At 45.9% G+C, this 13,291-nt stretch overlaps 1 protein-coding gene across 4 annotated transcripts in view; it reads left to right on the top strand.

Moving 5' to 3' along the window:
• Positions 1–13,291, top strand: part of LOC125451022 (storkhead-box protein 2-like) — a 292,747-nt gene that overhangs the window by 138,967 nt on the left and 140,489 nt on the right. Inside the window, exon 1 of one of the 4 annotated variants that reach the window (XM_048527670.2) lies at positions 8,328–8,358. The exons of 2 other annotated variants lie outside the window; for them this stretch is intronic. In XM_048527670.2, the coding sequence (XP_048383627.1) occupies positions 8,343–8,358 (16 nt within the window). In that variant the 5' untranslated portion in view covers positions 8,328–8,342. Of the gene's footprint in view, positions 1–8,327; positions 8,359–8,537; positions 8,558–13,291 lie in introns of those variants that run through there. One more of the 4 variants, XM_059644842.1, reaches the window with a different exon arrangement.

Below are 13,291 nucleotides of genomic sequence, written 5' to 3'. Positions count from 1 at the left end.
GCAGCAGTGATAACCACTGAGTTACTATTACACTCCATAGAACATAGAACACAGAACAGTACAGCACAGTACAGGCCCTTCAGCCCACAATGTTGTGCCGAACTTTTACCTGAAACCTAAGGTTTATCTAACCTCTGCCACTACCTTATACGATCATCCAGATGCCTATCTAATAACCGCTTAAATAGCTGCTTAAAAAAACCCCCAGCCCTACCTTTCAATTCAGTTGTACAGAAAAGAGTATAAATGATTGGGACATACAAGTGGGAATAATGTACAAACTTTAGAAAGCATTTAAAATATGTGAATTATTTTAGACAATGCTGGAGAAATCTGATACTCCATACGTATTAAAATATCTTTTTATAGATACTGAAGCTAATTCTCAGCGCACTATTTAAAATTCATTTACACCTTGTTCAAAAAGATGCTCTGTTAAGGGCTATTTTCTGAGAGTCGAGTAATGCAAAAGAACAGCTTTGTATGGTTTAGTGATTTCTACTTGATTGCGGGCTGTGGCATAGCAACAGGTTAAGTGTAGAATCACTGACAGCAACTTCAGAAATCTACATGTGCAGTCGAATATGAAAATCCTGAACAGATGCACGTGTCGATTTCAGATGTTGCTATCGGTTTCAAAGAAGCAACAATAACAAATTTTTCAGAATCAGCCTCAGTTCTGATTCAACTTTTAATCTTACTTTTAAACAGATAGGAAAATTCCTGAAAAACAAATTTGAAATCATTGAATGAAGAACAAGAGCTAATGCAATAATACACTTACTACAGTATTCAGTGTAATTATTAAAACTGTAACATCATTGTAGGGTTGGGTGAAAGCTGACCAAAGCAATAGCCAAGTGTGTCTACATGTGCATTCTCATGTTCAAAAATATTACTAATTATTGACTAATGAATTATTAGTTTTGCACCCATGTTAATATTATATTCTGAGAAATACCTTACCATGCATGTGCCACTTCGGTATTTTCAGTCTGAATTACATTCTTACAGCATCAAGTGTAAAAAAACAAATTGTACAAATCATGGCAATAAATGCACCCTTTTTCAATTAAATGTTTGGAGAAAAGAGCATTGTTGAAGGCTGTATTTTAGGTGCCCCTCTGCCAGCATCTTTGAAGGTAGGAAGGCACTGATATTCTGTTTGTGGTCTTCCGACCGTCCATCTGTAACCCCCTCCCCATCTGAAATGTAACTGGAGTGCAGGGAAAGCATCGGGCAACTTCTTACCTTTTACCTTATTGAGGTCTAAAGTCAACAAGGGTCTAGGCCCGAAACGTCAGCTTTTGTGCTCCTGAGATGCTGCTTGGCCTGCTGTGTTCATCCAGCCTCACATTTTATTATCTTGGATTCTCCAGCATCTGCAGTCCCCATTATCTGTGAATAAGTTGTCTCTTAATGGTTTCATACTATCTGATCCAAAAGCAGAATATGCCTGGTAATTTCAACTGTTCACACTGTTATCAGGCAAAAGGGGAATCTATTTTGTGGGATACCTGGCACTATCAGAGGTACCCCCACCCCAAACTTTGCCCTGCTCTACTCTTTAACCCTTCCCCTACACTCATTTATCCAGGCTCCAATCCCTTTCACAATATTTCATCTTCCCACCACACCACAAATGATTGTGTAGTTTCTAACAAGGACCCTTGGCTGAGAAGCAAGGCAAGAATTACTTTCTTGATGTAGTGTTAACTATGTATACTATTTCACTGGAACCAGTGGTTCCGCTATCCTGGCTTTGAGTAGTTGCAAAGAGCTGCAACTTACTTCAATAAATCATGAAGGGAAGTAAGTCACACTGTGGGAAGCACACTCATCGAAATGCTCCCTCCTATCAGAAACTAGAAAGATCTGTTACAAATGTATCCAGTGTGTTTTGATAAGATGGTCCAGTACTTTGGAGAACTTGAGTAGCACATCACTATAGATGCCATGAAAGCAAACTAAGATCCAGGTTCCCCCCCCTCATAAAATATCTAAAGAGCTAAAGGAAAACTTGAAAATGAACTTTGTGAGATGGAAGAAAAGGAAATTATTTTCAGAGTCATAATGCCTACAGATTAAGTAAATCAAGCAGTAAGAAGAAAATATTTCTAATTCCAAAATTCAAAGAGGTCATAGGCAGTGTTCCCTCCAGCTCCTCGGACATCCCGTGCCTGCTGATTTGGTTTCAAAAGGCACTGAAACGCACGGACCTCGGATGTAAATACAGCACAAAATAATTATTACATCACAGGGCAAAAGTTTTTACCATATTTCATCCCAGAAATAGCCTGTCAAATATGACACTTGACAAGAAATCTTCATTGAAGGCAACATTCTACACAGCTGTTTAATTCCAGGAATTCCCGCATTCGCTTTCTAGCCTTGAAATGAGATAATGTGTTCAAGTATAATACAGAGACATATGGAATTCCCTCCCCAAGGGCACAATGGTCTACCTACAGAACATGGACTGCAGTGGTTCAAGAAGGCAGCTCACTACCATTTTCTCAAGAACAACTAGGGATAGGCAATAAATGCTGGCCAGCCAGCAATGCCCCCCCTCCCATGAGTGAAGGGAAAAAGTTACACAGGATATAAAGAAGCCGTTGATATACCTGATGATATCCAGATCTAGGATTGATATTGGAAAAGGCCATGACCACAATGAAACCATGGAAAAAACAAGGAGAGTTGGATTCAAGCTAAACACACACAAATGCATTGTGAAGGTTTCAGAATGCCATTACTTCAGAAAGTCTACACAACTGATAGAGTCAAGCCAACCCACAATTGGCTCTGTGATGAAAGCTCAATAATTGGAAACTCATAGTCTCCCAACCCCGTACAGCCCACTTCTACCTCCTTCCCAAAATCCATAAACAAGACTGCTCAGGCAGATCCATTGTTGCTGTCTGCTGCTGCCTCACAGAACTCATTTCTTCCTACTTCAACTTGATTTTTTACTCTCCTTGTTCAGTCCTTTCCCACTTACATCCATGATTCCTCTGATACTTTACATCAGTTTCAGAATTCCCAGTTTGTGGGCTCCAGCCGACTCCTCTTTACTATGGATGTATAATCCTTTCACAGGTCCATTCCCCATCAGGATGATCTCAGGGCTTTCTGCTTCATCCTGGAAAAAAGGCCCGAACCGTCCTCATTCATCACCTCCCCCCTCCGCCTGGCTGCGTTCATCCTCACTTTGAACAACTTCTCCTTTAAATACTTTCACTTTCTTCCACTTATGCCTGCCTCTTTATGAGGTATGTGGAACATTCCTTGTTCCAATTCTACTCAGGAGCCCTTCCAGAGCATTTTCTCCAGTACCCTTATGACATCATCTGTACTGCTTCCCTTTCTCATGTAGAATTGGAAATATTATCGATTTCACCTCCAATTTTCACCCTGATCTCACCTTTACCTAGTCCATCACTGACTCCTCGTTTCCTTCTTTGACATCACTATTTCCATTTCTCGAGATAGCTGGCCTCCAATATCCATTACAAACCCATCAACTGCCGCAGTTACATGGACTATGCATCCGCACACCCCGTTTCCCATTAAGACACTATTTTCCCAGTTTCTCATCTTCATCACATCTGTTCTGATGATGCCAGCTTCTACAAGGGCCTCTGAAATGTCCACCTTCTTCGTCAACTAAGAATTCCCCACCACCATGGTTGACAGGGTTTTCAGCTGTGTCTGACCCATTTCCCGCTCTTCAGCCATCCTGTCATCTCTTCTCTCCCACAAAAGCAACAGGGTCTCCTTTGCCCTCCCTTACCTCCCCACCAGCATTCACATCCAAAGGATCATTGACCTTTTCCTCCACCTCCAGTGGAATGCCACCACCAGACACATATTCCCCTCTCCTTCCTTAGCAGCCTTCTGCAAGGACCATCCCCTCCAGGGAGACCCTGGTCCACTCCTCCTTCACTCTCAACACCCTCCCACAGCTCCACGGCACCTTCTCCTGCAATTGCAGAAGTTGTAACATCTGTCTGTTTACTTCCTCCATCCTCAGTATCCAAGGTCCCAAATACAACTTTCAGGCAATGTAGTGATTTACTGCACTTCATTCAACCCAGTCACATGTATTCACTGCTCACAGTGTATTCTCCTCTACACTGGAGAGACAAAATGCAGACTGGGTGATGGCATTGAGGCATATTTACATTCTGTCTGCAAAAATAACCCTGAGCTTCCACTTACCTTCCACTTTAACCACCACAGTATTCCCTGGCCAACACCTCTGCCTCAGGCTTGCTGCAGTGCTCCAGTGAAGCTCAGCACAAGCTGGAAGAACAGCATCCCATTTTCCACTTGGGGATCCTGCAGCCTTCAGACCTCAAGATCAAGTTCAATAATTTTAGGTCCTCAGCGTCTTCTCCCATGTCCTAACCCCAACTCCTACACTGCAGGCCCTGTCATCACATTGGTTGCTATCACAACCAACCCATTGTCAGCCACTAATGGTCCCCATTAGCAGCTATTCATTCTTCCAGGCTGATCTTTACCCTCTGCTTTGTCTGCCCACCTGATTTTCACTCTCTCTGTCTTTGGGCTCTATCCACACCTATTATTTACTCCTGCCCGCGCTCTCTACCCCATCATCAGCATATATCAATCTTTTCTTAGCCTGGTCAGGTCTAAGGAAGGATCACTGCATCCAAAACATTAACTCTGCTTTCTCACCACAGATGCTGCCTGAGGTGTTGAGCTTTTCCAGCAATTTCTGCGTTTGTTTCTGATTTTCGGAATCTGCCTTTTTTTTTGCATAATTGAGAAGTTTTCCTTGGTTTGATCCAGTCCACGGGTTCTTCCGTATGTTATATGTCAGATTATACAGCTGTTTTACAAAGAGCTGATGAGAACTGGAAGCTGGTCCATTACAAAATCACTGGGGCTGCATTTGACAATGCGGTAAATACGAGAACCCAATCCACAAAAATTCTCCTTACAGCTTGGAAATTCCCACCCTCATTAAGGTTTCTGCTCCCTGATGATTTATCTATCATGAGGTTGGTTTTGCCAACCTTTTGGAGTAAAAGTTAGAGAGCTGCCAAAAATAGACCAGGGATTACAATGCACAATTAGCCCACATCTTTTATCGTGGTGTGTGTCGCACCCAATAGGACCTATGTGCTCATTTACATGATTGCAGCCGCAACCAATGATATACTCACAATTGTTTAGCTAAATTTTGAAATGGAAATGCACATAGAGGCTAGCTCACATTCAAGCTAGTCTTCTAGGACTGTGACGTGTGATCTGACGGAGTTGTAAGCTGGTATTAAGATGCAGGAATGGCACTGTTTGGTATAGAATGGGCTCTGATATAGCGTTCGAGGCCTTGGTGCATTGAGATGGAGAGACATTCATTTATCAAAGAACCAGGAGGCCCTACTGGCGGTCACTGTGAAGTCAGTTGGACCAGACAGCCATGTAAGCCCCACATTCATTGCCACATTACTCTCTTTCTTGCAGGGCAAGTTGGCTTAAGGAAGAATCAGCAATGTTTATCTGGTTGGGGAACTTGTACACCTACATGTCCTCACACTGAAGGAGAAGATGGAGCTCACTGTCACTGGAGAAGCCATGATGGTATCTGTGGCCCCAGTGGGACTGAAAACGTAGATGTTGATCAGAGTAATGAATGCAAACATGCCCATCAAAATGGCCTCTTGTGCATGCTTGCTGGGACTAGTGATATAAATTACTAGTCCCAGCATTCATTCACAAGCAGCAAATTTGCCATTACTAAATCAGAATGCATCTGGCCACCACCACCAAGGGTAACTAGGAACAGGCAGTAAATGCTGACCTTGCCAGTGATGCCCACATCCCACCAGTGATGGCATTGAGGCATATTTACATTCTGTCTGCAAAAATAACCCTGAGCTTCCACTTACCTTCCACTTTAACCACCACAGTATTCCCTGGCCAACAAATTGTTCAATCTGCATTGTGTAGGAAATAGCATCAAATCAGATGCTCACACATAGAGGGCCCTACTGAGGCAGGTTTTGAGTGCCTGGGAGAGCCAGGACCTGAGAACCCAACTGCAGAAGCAAAGACCAAAAGGAATTTCATAGACTGAGGGGGACGCCAAAGATGAGGGTGCACGCAAAGGCCAGGATCAGGTACGGGGCCAAAACCTGAAAGCAGGAGAAAAGTCTGGGACTGGAACTAAAGGGCACAAACAGTAGAACTGACTGTTAAGCAGTGCAGCCCGGCAGCTTGTCGTGATGGGTGAGAGAGAGACAGCAGTTCCTGTAGACTTGGGAGAGCAACTGCAGCACCGAGCACTTTCCCTCCATTTGACTGAATGCTGTGGGCTATCTCAATAGATTATTCTTCTGGGTGGAAGGCAGCTATTTCCATTGTTTGGGAGTGATGTAGCCCTGCCTACGGAAGTTTCTGTGCCTGCTCACGCCTTGGCCCATCTAGGGATGGTGTTCCTTTGAGAAACAACGTGTATGTGCATCTAATCATCCTTCTCACATCTCTAGCCCCCTCAATCTCTTCTGATAAACAAGGTGCAGGTGGTTTAAAGGCACACCTCTTATTTTTACCCTTCTTCCCTTGCTGCAACTCCAGCTGTGCCTTTTTCCTTTTGGATGCACAAGAACAGTGGTTCTCTAGATACTCACGGACAGTGCTACAAGAGTGGCAAGAACTGCTGTCTCTCCCTCACCTGTCACAACGAGCTGCCGGGTTGCACTGCTTAAGAGCCAGTTCTACTGTTAGTAGCCTTTGCTCCTAGTCCCAGCCTTTTCTCCTGCTCTCAGATTTTGGCCCCATACCTGATCCTGGCCTTTGCCTGCGCCTTCAACCTTGGCATCCCCCTCGGTCTATGTTATTCCTTACGGTCTTTGCTTCCACAATTGGGCTCTCAATTCCTGGCTCCCCAGACACTTGCACACAGTGGAGAGGAGAAGGATGCAGATGAAGAAAACACTGTCACTCAATTTCACACACACACAGCCACTAATGCAGAGAATGTGTTAGCTTCTGTTTAGGTTTTGTAGCCATTTGCTGAAGAAGTTAAGTGAATCAATGAGTAAATATAATTTTAGGAATTCAGCTTACATTACAAAAAAAAACCTCACATTAAAAAAATGTCAATATCATGAAAGAGCCTGGTGATAAATATTATTATAAAAATTGCAACAGGCTATCAGTCTGTCACCACCTATGGGAGTGTTGAATCATTGAAATCTAGCAACCCCTGACAACAATGGTCTTATTGTTGATAAGCAACTTGATATCTGTAAGATGGAATTTCCTATAATACTGTCAAAAATAATTCAGTAATTTCCCAGGCTGGATGTCATGACTTGGCTTTCTTACAGATCCTATATCACAAAATTAATGATCCTTCAGTTTTTGTATCATGTACAACTTGAAAGTGAACCGTAAATTTAAAGGAAAGAACTAGTGAATCAGTTGGGAGCTCTGGGATTTGTGTATTGTGCTTATATTTGCCACTCTATAAAATATTTTCTTCTACTTCTGATTGATTATTGTTTAAATTCATGTTTAAAAGATCTTCAGCTTGTTTTAAAGCTGCAAAGGATGGACATGCAGCTAACACTCTGATTTTCCTCTTTCTTGTTAATGAAGCAAGAAAACTATGTTAACATAACATTTATCCAATGGAAATTAGTCTTTCTAAATGCTAAACAATGGAGCCTAATTTAGAGACATATTAGGGGCAAATTCTGAGTCCTCCAAAGCAATCTTAATCAGCCCAGTCCAGATTAGCACTTTGGAGCCAAAGCTTGTCCGATTTCACTTATTTATTTGTTTCATTGCTAATCCCTCACTAACATGTTTACCAAGTTTTCCGTCAGCTTGCGTATTTGAAGTAGGATGGTGTTATAAGGGTGCCTGAGTGCAGAACACATGGCTTGATTTTGAAAGCGTCATGTGTCTTGTGGGGAAAAATCTGTTTTCCAATAATACGTTTCTCAATAGTGCAAAGTGTTTACAAAGGTTTTCTTTATGGCAGTTATTGGAATTGAGGTCTAACAAGTTAATCTCTAAATTCCCTCTTAAGCCATTTTTGTGTTGTTTGTGTTACTACTAGACACATTTGGCATGTATGCTTTAATCAGATTAGCATTTAATTCTGTACAAGTACAATTTGTTTTGATTACTAACCCAGGATATTGTTCATGGTAGATTCAGGTAGGAGAGTTTGATAGGAAAAGAGACTGATTCATCTAAATCCAGTCCATTTAAATAATTTGGAAGAATGTTCTCAGGAGAGGAGCAGAGGGATGGAGAATTAGGCTGGGACCAAGATTCACAGAGACTCAGCTCTCTTCATGGGACACTTAACGGGTAGGGCATTTGTCTAGTTCCTGGGGGTTATGGCAGAAACAGAAAACCATTCCATTTATTGCTGAGCTGGACACAGGTGGGTGTCCAGAGATCCAACCTTTGAAGAAAAGCTACGTACCTCTCACCATAAGGTATTCGATGATCTGCTAAGGCAATTCGGCATTATCCCTGAGAATATGGAGGAATTTGTTTCCGGCTGGTATGGTTTCATTTTACACGGATTCAACACTCTGCCACCTGCTTTGGATAATGCAGTAAAAAACGGAGCTGGTATTAGTATCGATCAGTCTTGAAATCTCTTATTAAGAATATTAAGGGCAGTGGGACAGAAGTGGGTATTTGCAGTTAGGCACTGCAATCAGAATCTCATTGAATAGCATGAAATAAAGGGATCAAGGGTTATTGGGAAATGGCAGGAGAATGGAGTTGAGAAACATATTAGTCATGATCGAATAATGGAACAGACTCAAAGGATTGAGTGACCTAATTCTGTTCCTATATCTTATGGTCTTATGGAAACTGGTTCAAGGGCTTAGATGGCCTTCCAGTCTTGGTAGCTTTGTTGAGTGTTCAAATAACTATTGTGTAGCCTCTGGTCCCCATATCCAAGAGCAACTTGTCCACTCAGGATAAAATAGTGAATCAGAATGATGATGTGGAGGTGCCAGTTTGTTATACAATGATCTGGTGTCATGTGACTTCTAACCTAATCAAAATAATGGTCACTAAATTCAATTAGTGCAGAAAACCGGCACAAGAATTGTTATGTGCAATTAACCTGCATCCATTGCTTCTAATGTCTGCAAACCTTCTGCTCGATTAAATGTTGTCTGCCCCCTGTGTACACAGTTGAATGAGAGCAAGGTTTGCAGAATTGTGAGAAGTAGCACCACTTTAAACTAAAACAGAAGTTGCTAGGCAAACTCAGTAGGCCTGGCAGCAGGAAGAGAAAAAAAAATTAACCTTTCAGGTCATGTGATGCTTCTTCAGAATATTTCAAACCAGCCTGCGCTACTTACAGCTATTCTCCACCTTTTAAAGGGAAAGTGCATTCTTCCTGAAGGAGATGCTGAAATGGCTGTGCAAGTGTATGAGCAAATTAAACACAGCTATTGTGCAAGAAGCCAAAGAATTTGCACTGATATTTTGCAATGCCAAACTAAGCTTAGACTTTGGGTGAGAAGACCAGGAAGCCATCCACATCATCTCACCAGAGGCAGTGAGGAGATAAATGTGGTGATCTATCCAGCCATCTAGATCCAAACTCCAGGATGCAGTACAAAGTTCAGTGACCTCACTTGAGTTTTCAACGTTTGTAAATGTATTCTTACATGTCACAACTAATCAGCCAGCGAGTTTCGAGAAGATTTGTAGCTCAGGTTGAGGTTCTGGATGTGAGTTTGCTCGCTGAGCTGGAAGGTTAGTTTTCAGACGTTTTGTCACCTTGTTTTTTTTTATTTGAAAAAATATACTTTATTCATAAGATGTACAAAAAACAAAACATATTTATACACCTACCCAGTCATGCAAGCCGCTCCGGGTTACCCAGCAGGTACGTACACCAACTAAAGGGAAAAAAAACAAACAAAGAAGAAAAAAAAACAAAGCAAAGAAAATACCCCGGCAGTCGTCACCCCGCACAGTCCCAGTTGGCCCCCTGACTAGTTGGCGAAGGCGCCAGCTGGGCCCAGTTACCAGATAGGGCCCTTTTTTCTATTCTGGACGAGGGGTTTCATACCGTGGTCTTTCCCCACCGCGCCTTGGCAGCGGCTGCCCCAAGCATTAGCGCGTCCCTCAGCACGTAGTCCTGGACCTTGGAGTGGGCCAGTCTGCAACATTCGGTCATGGTCAGTTCTTTCAGCTGGCAGACCAGCAAGTTGCCGGCAGACCAAAGAGCGTCTTTCACTGCATTGATGGTCCTCCAGGCACAGTTGATGTTGGTCTCAGTGTGCGTCCCGGGAAACAGCCCGTAGAGCACGGAGTCCCGTGTCACGGAGCTGCTCGGGACGAACCTCGACAAATACTACTGCATCCCCCTCCAGACCTCCTGCGCATAGGCACACTCCAGAAGGAGGTGATCGACAGTCTCGTCCCCCCCGCAGCCGCCTCGAGGGCAGCGTGCGGTGGCGCAGAGATTCTGGGCATGCATAAAGGATCTCACTGGCAGAGCCCCTCTCACCGCCAGCCAAGCAATGTCCTTGTGCTTGTTTGAAAGTTCTGGCGATGAGGCATTCTGCCAAACGACTTCGGCAGTCTGCGTGGGGAACCACACGATGGGATCCACCCTCTCCTTTTCCCGAAGGGTCTCGAGGATACTACGTGCTGACCACTGCCTGACGGCCTTGTGGTCAAAAGTGTTTCCTTTCAAAAATTTCTCCACGAAGGTCAGGTGGTATGGAACGGTCCAACTACTCGGAGCGTTCTGCGGCAACGAGGCCAGGCCCATCCTTTGCAACACCGGGGACAGGTAGAACCTCAGTAAGTAGTGACACTTGGTGTTTGCGTACTGAGGATCTACGCACCGCTTGATGCAGCCGCACACAAAGGTAGCCGTCAGGGCGGGGGTGGCGTTCGGTACGCCCTTTCCCCCATTTTCCAGATCTTTGTACATGATGTCCCTGCGGACCCGGTCCATCCTCGACTCCCAAATGAAGTGGAAGATGGCCCGGGTGACCGCAGCGGTGCAGGTCCAGGGAATAGGCCAGGCCTGCGCCACATACAACAGTACCGAAAGCCTCTCGCACCTGACAACCAGGTTCTTACCCGCAATGGAGAGGGACCGGAGCATCCACTGGCCCCGCTTCTGCTTCAATTTGGTGATACGCTCCTCCCAAGTCTTAGTGCACGCCCCAGCTCCACCGAACCAAACACACAGCACCTTCAGGTAGTCTGTCCTGACGGTGAAAGGGATGAAGGAGCAGTCGTCCCAGTTCCCGAAGAACATGACCCCGCTCTTACCCCTATTGACTTTGGCACCCGAGGCCAGTTCAAACTGGCTGCAGATGTCCAACAGTTTACTCACCGACCGACGATTGGTGCAGAAGATGGCGACATTGTCCATGTACAGGGAGGTCATGACCTGAAGGCCGCCGCTGCCTGGGATAGTCACACCCTTCAGGTTCACGTCCTTCCTGATGGATGCAGCGAAGGGCTCCACACAGCACACGAACAAGGCAGGAGAGAGCGGGCAGCCCTGCCTGACTCCAGATCTGATGGGAAAACTGTCCGATCCCCACCCGTTGATCGAGACTGCACTAACAATGTTGGTGTAGAGCAGCTGGATCCAATTGCGGATGCTCTCCCCGAACCCCAATTTGGAGAGGACGTCCCTCATGTAAGCATGAGAGACCCTGTCGAAGGCCTTCTCCTGGTCCAGGCTGACAAGGCAGGTGTCCACCCGCCTGTCCTGCACGTAGGTGATCGTATCCCTGATGAGCGCGAGGCTCTCAGCGATCTTCCTGCCTGGCACAGCACAGGTTTGGTCAGGGTGAATCACTGACTCCAGGACAGACCTGACCCGGTTGGCAATGACCTTGGCCAGGATTTTGTAGCCCACATTCAATAGTGAAATGAGACAACAATTCTTAATTTCTTCCCTCTCCCCCTTCCTCTTGTAAATGAGGGTGATGATGCCCTTCCTCGTGGACTTGCACATTTCCCCTGCCCGAAGTGCACTATCGTATACCTCCAGCAGGTCCTGGCCGACCAGGTCCCACAGGGTGGAATACAGCTCGACCGGTAAGCCGTCGCTCCCGGGAGTCTTATTCCTGTCCAAGGACTTGAGGGCTCTGGTCAGCTCGTCCAGGGATATCGGCCGGTCCTGCCACTCCCTTGTGCCGTCGTCTACGACCTCCGTGATAGACGATAGGAACGACTCAGAGGCCGTGCTGTCCGTGGGCTTCGTGTCATACAGTCCGGCATAGAAGGATCTGCTGATCCTCAAAATGTCGGGCCGAGACAACGTCACAGAGCCGTCGTCCTCCTTCAGCCGGCTAAGCTCAGAGCTCTCTTTGTGCACCTTCTGAAAGAAGAAACGCGAGCTCGTCTCGTCCTGCTCCACGGAGCGGACCCTGGGCCGGAAGATTATCCTGGAGGCCTCTGCGGCGAAGAGCGAGGCTTGCTGGCCCCTCACCTCATGGAGTCCTCCATGACATTGACCCCCATCAACTGCAGAAGGAGCAGGTTCTGCAATCTTTTCTGGAGTCACGACAGCTTTCCCGGCCTCTCTCTCGCCTTCCGAACACCCTTGAGGACAAAGAACCTCTTGATGTTCTCCTTCACCGTCTCCCACCAGTCGCCCGGAGACTCAAAGAGGGGTTTCATGGTTCTCCAACCGGTGTACTCCCTCTTAAGCTCCTTGACGTTCTCTGGGGTCAACAGAGTCGTGTTGAGCTTCCACGTCCCCTTGCCGGCCAGCTGGTTGTCCTGTAAGTGACAGTCGGCCAGCAGGAGGCAGTGGTCAGAGAAGAACACCGACTCGATGCCGGTGGACCTGACTGAGAACGCCCGTGACACAAACAGGAAGTTTATCCTTGAGCGAATAGACCCGTCTGGCCGCGACCAGGTGCACCTCCGCTGCACTCTGTCTGCAGGGGTGCTGAAGATGTCGAGCAGCTTGGCGTCCTTCACCGTGCCCATCAGGAATCTGGACGTGACATCCAGTTGACTCCTCCCATCCGCTGTCCCCACGCCGGATCTTCCATCTGCATCAATGATGCGGTTGAAGTCTCCACCTAGGATGACCAGCCTGGACGTAGCCAGCGGGGGTGGAAGCTGCTGCAGGATGGCCAACCGCTCACTCCGTACCGCTGGGGCGTACACGTTGATCAGCCACAGGGGAGCGTTCCTGTAGGTGACGTCAGCCACTAGGAGGTGGCCCACACCATCTCCTGAACTTGAGAGATGGTGAAGTTGCGCCCCCATAGCAGAATAG

This window comes from Stegostoma tigrinum, chromosome 3 (assembly GCF_030684315.1).
Source record: "Stegostoma tigrinum isolate sSteTig4 chromosome 3, sSteTig4.hap1, whole genome shotgun sequence".
NCBI classification, from domain to species: domain Eukaryota; kingdom Metazoa; phylum Chordata; class Chondrichthyes; order Orectolobiformes; family Stegostomatidae; genus Stegostoma; species Stegostoma tigrinum.
This window is presented reverse-complemented; position numbering and strand designations above follow the sequence as displayed.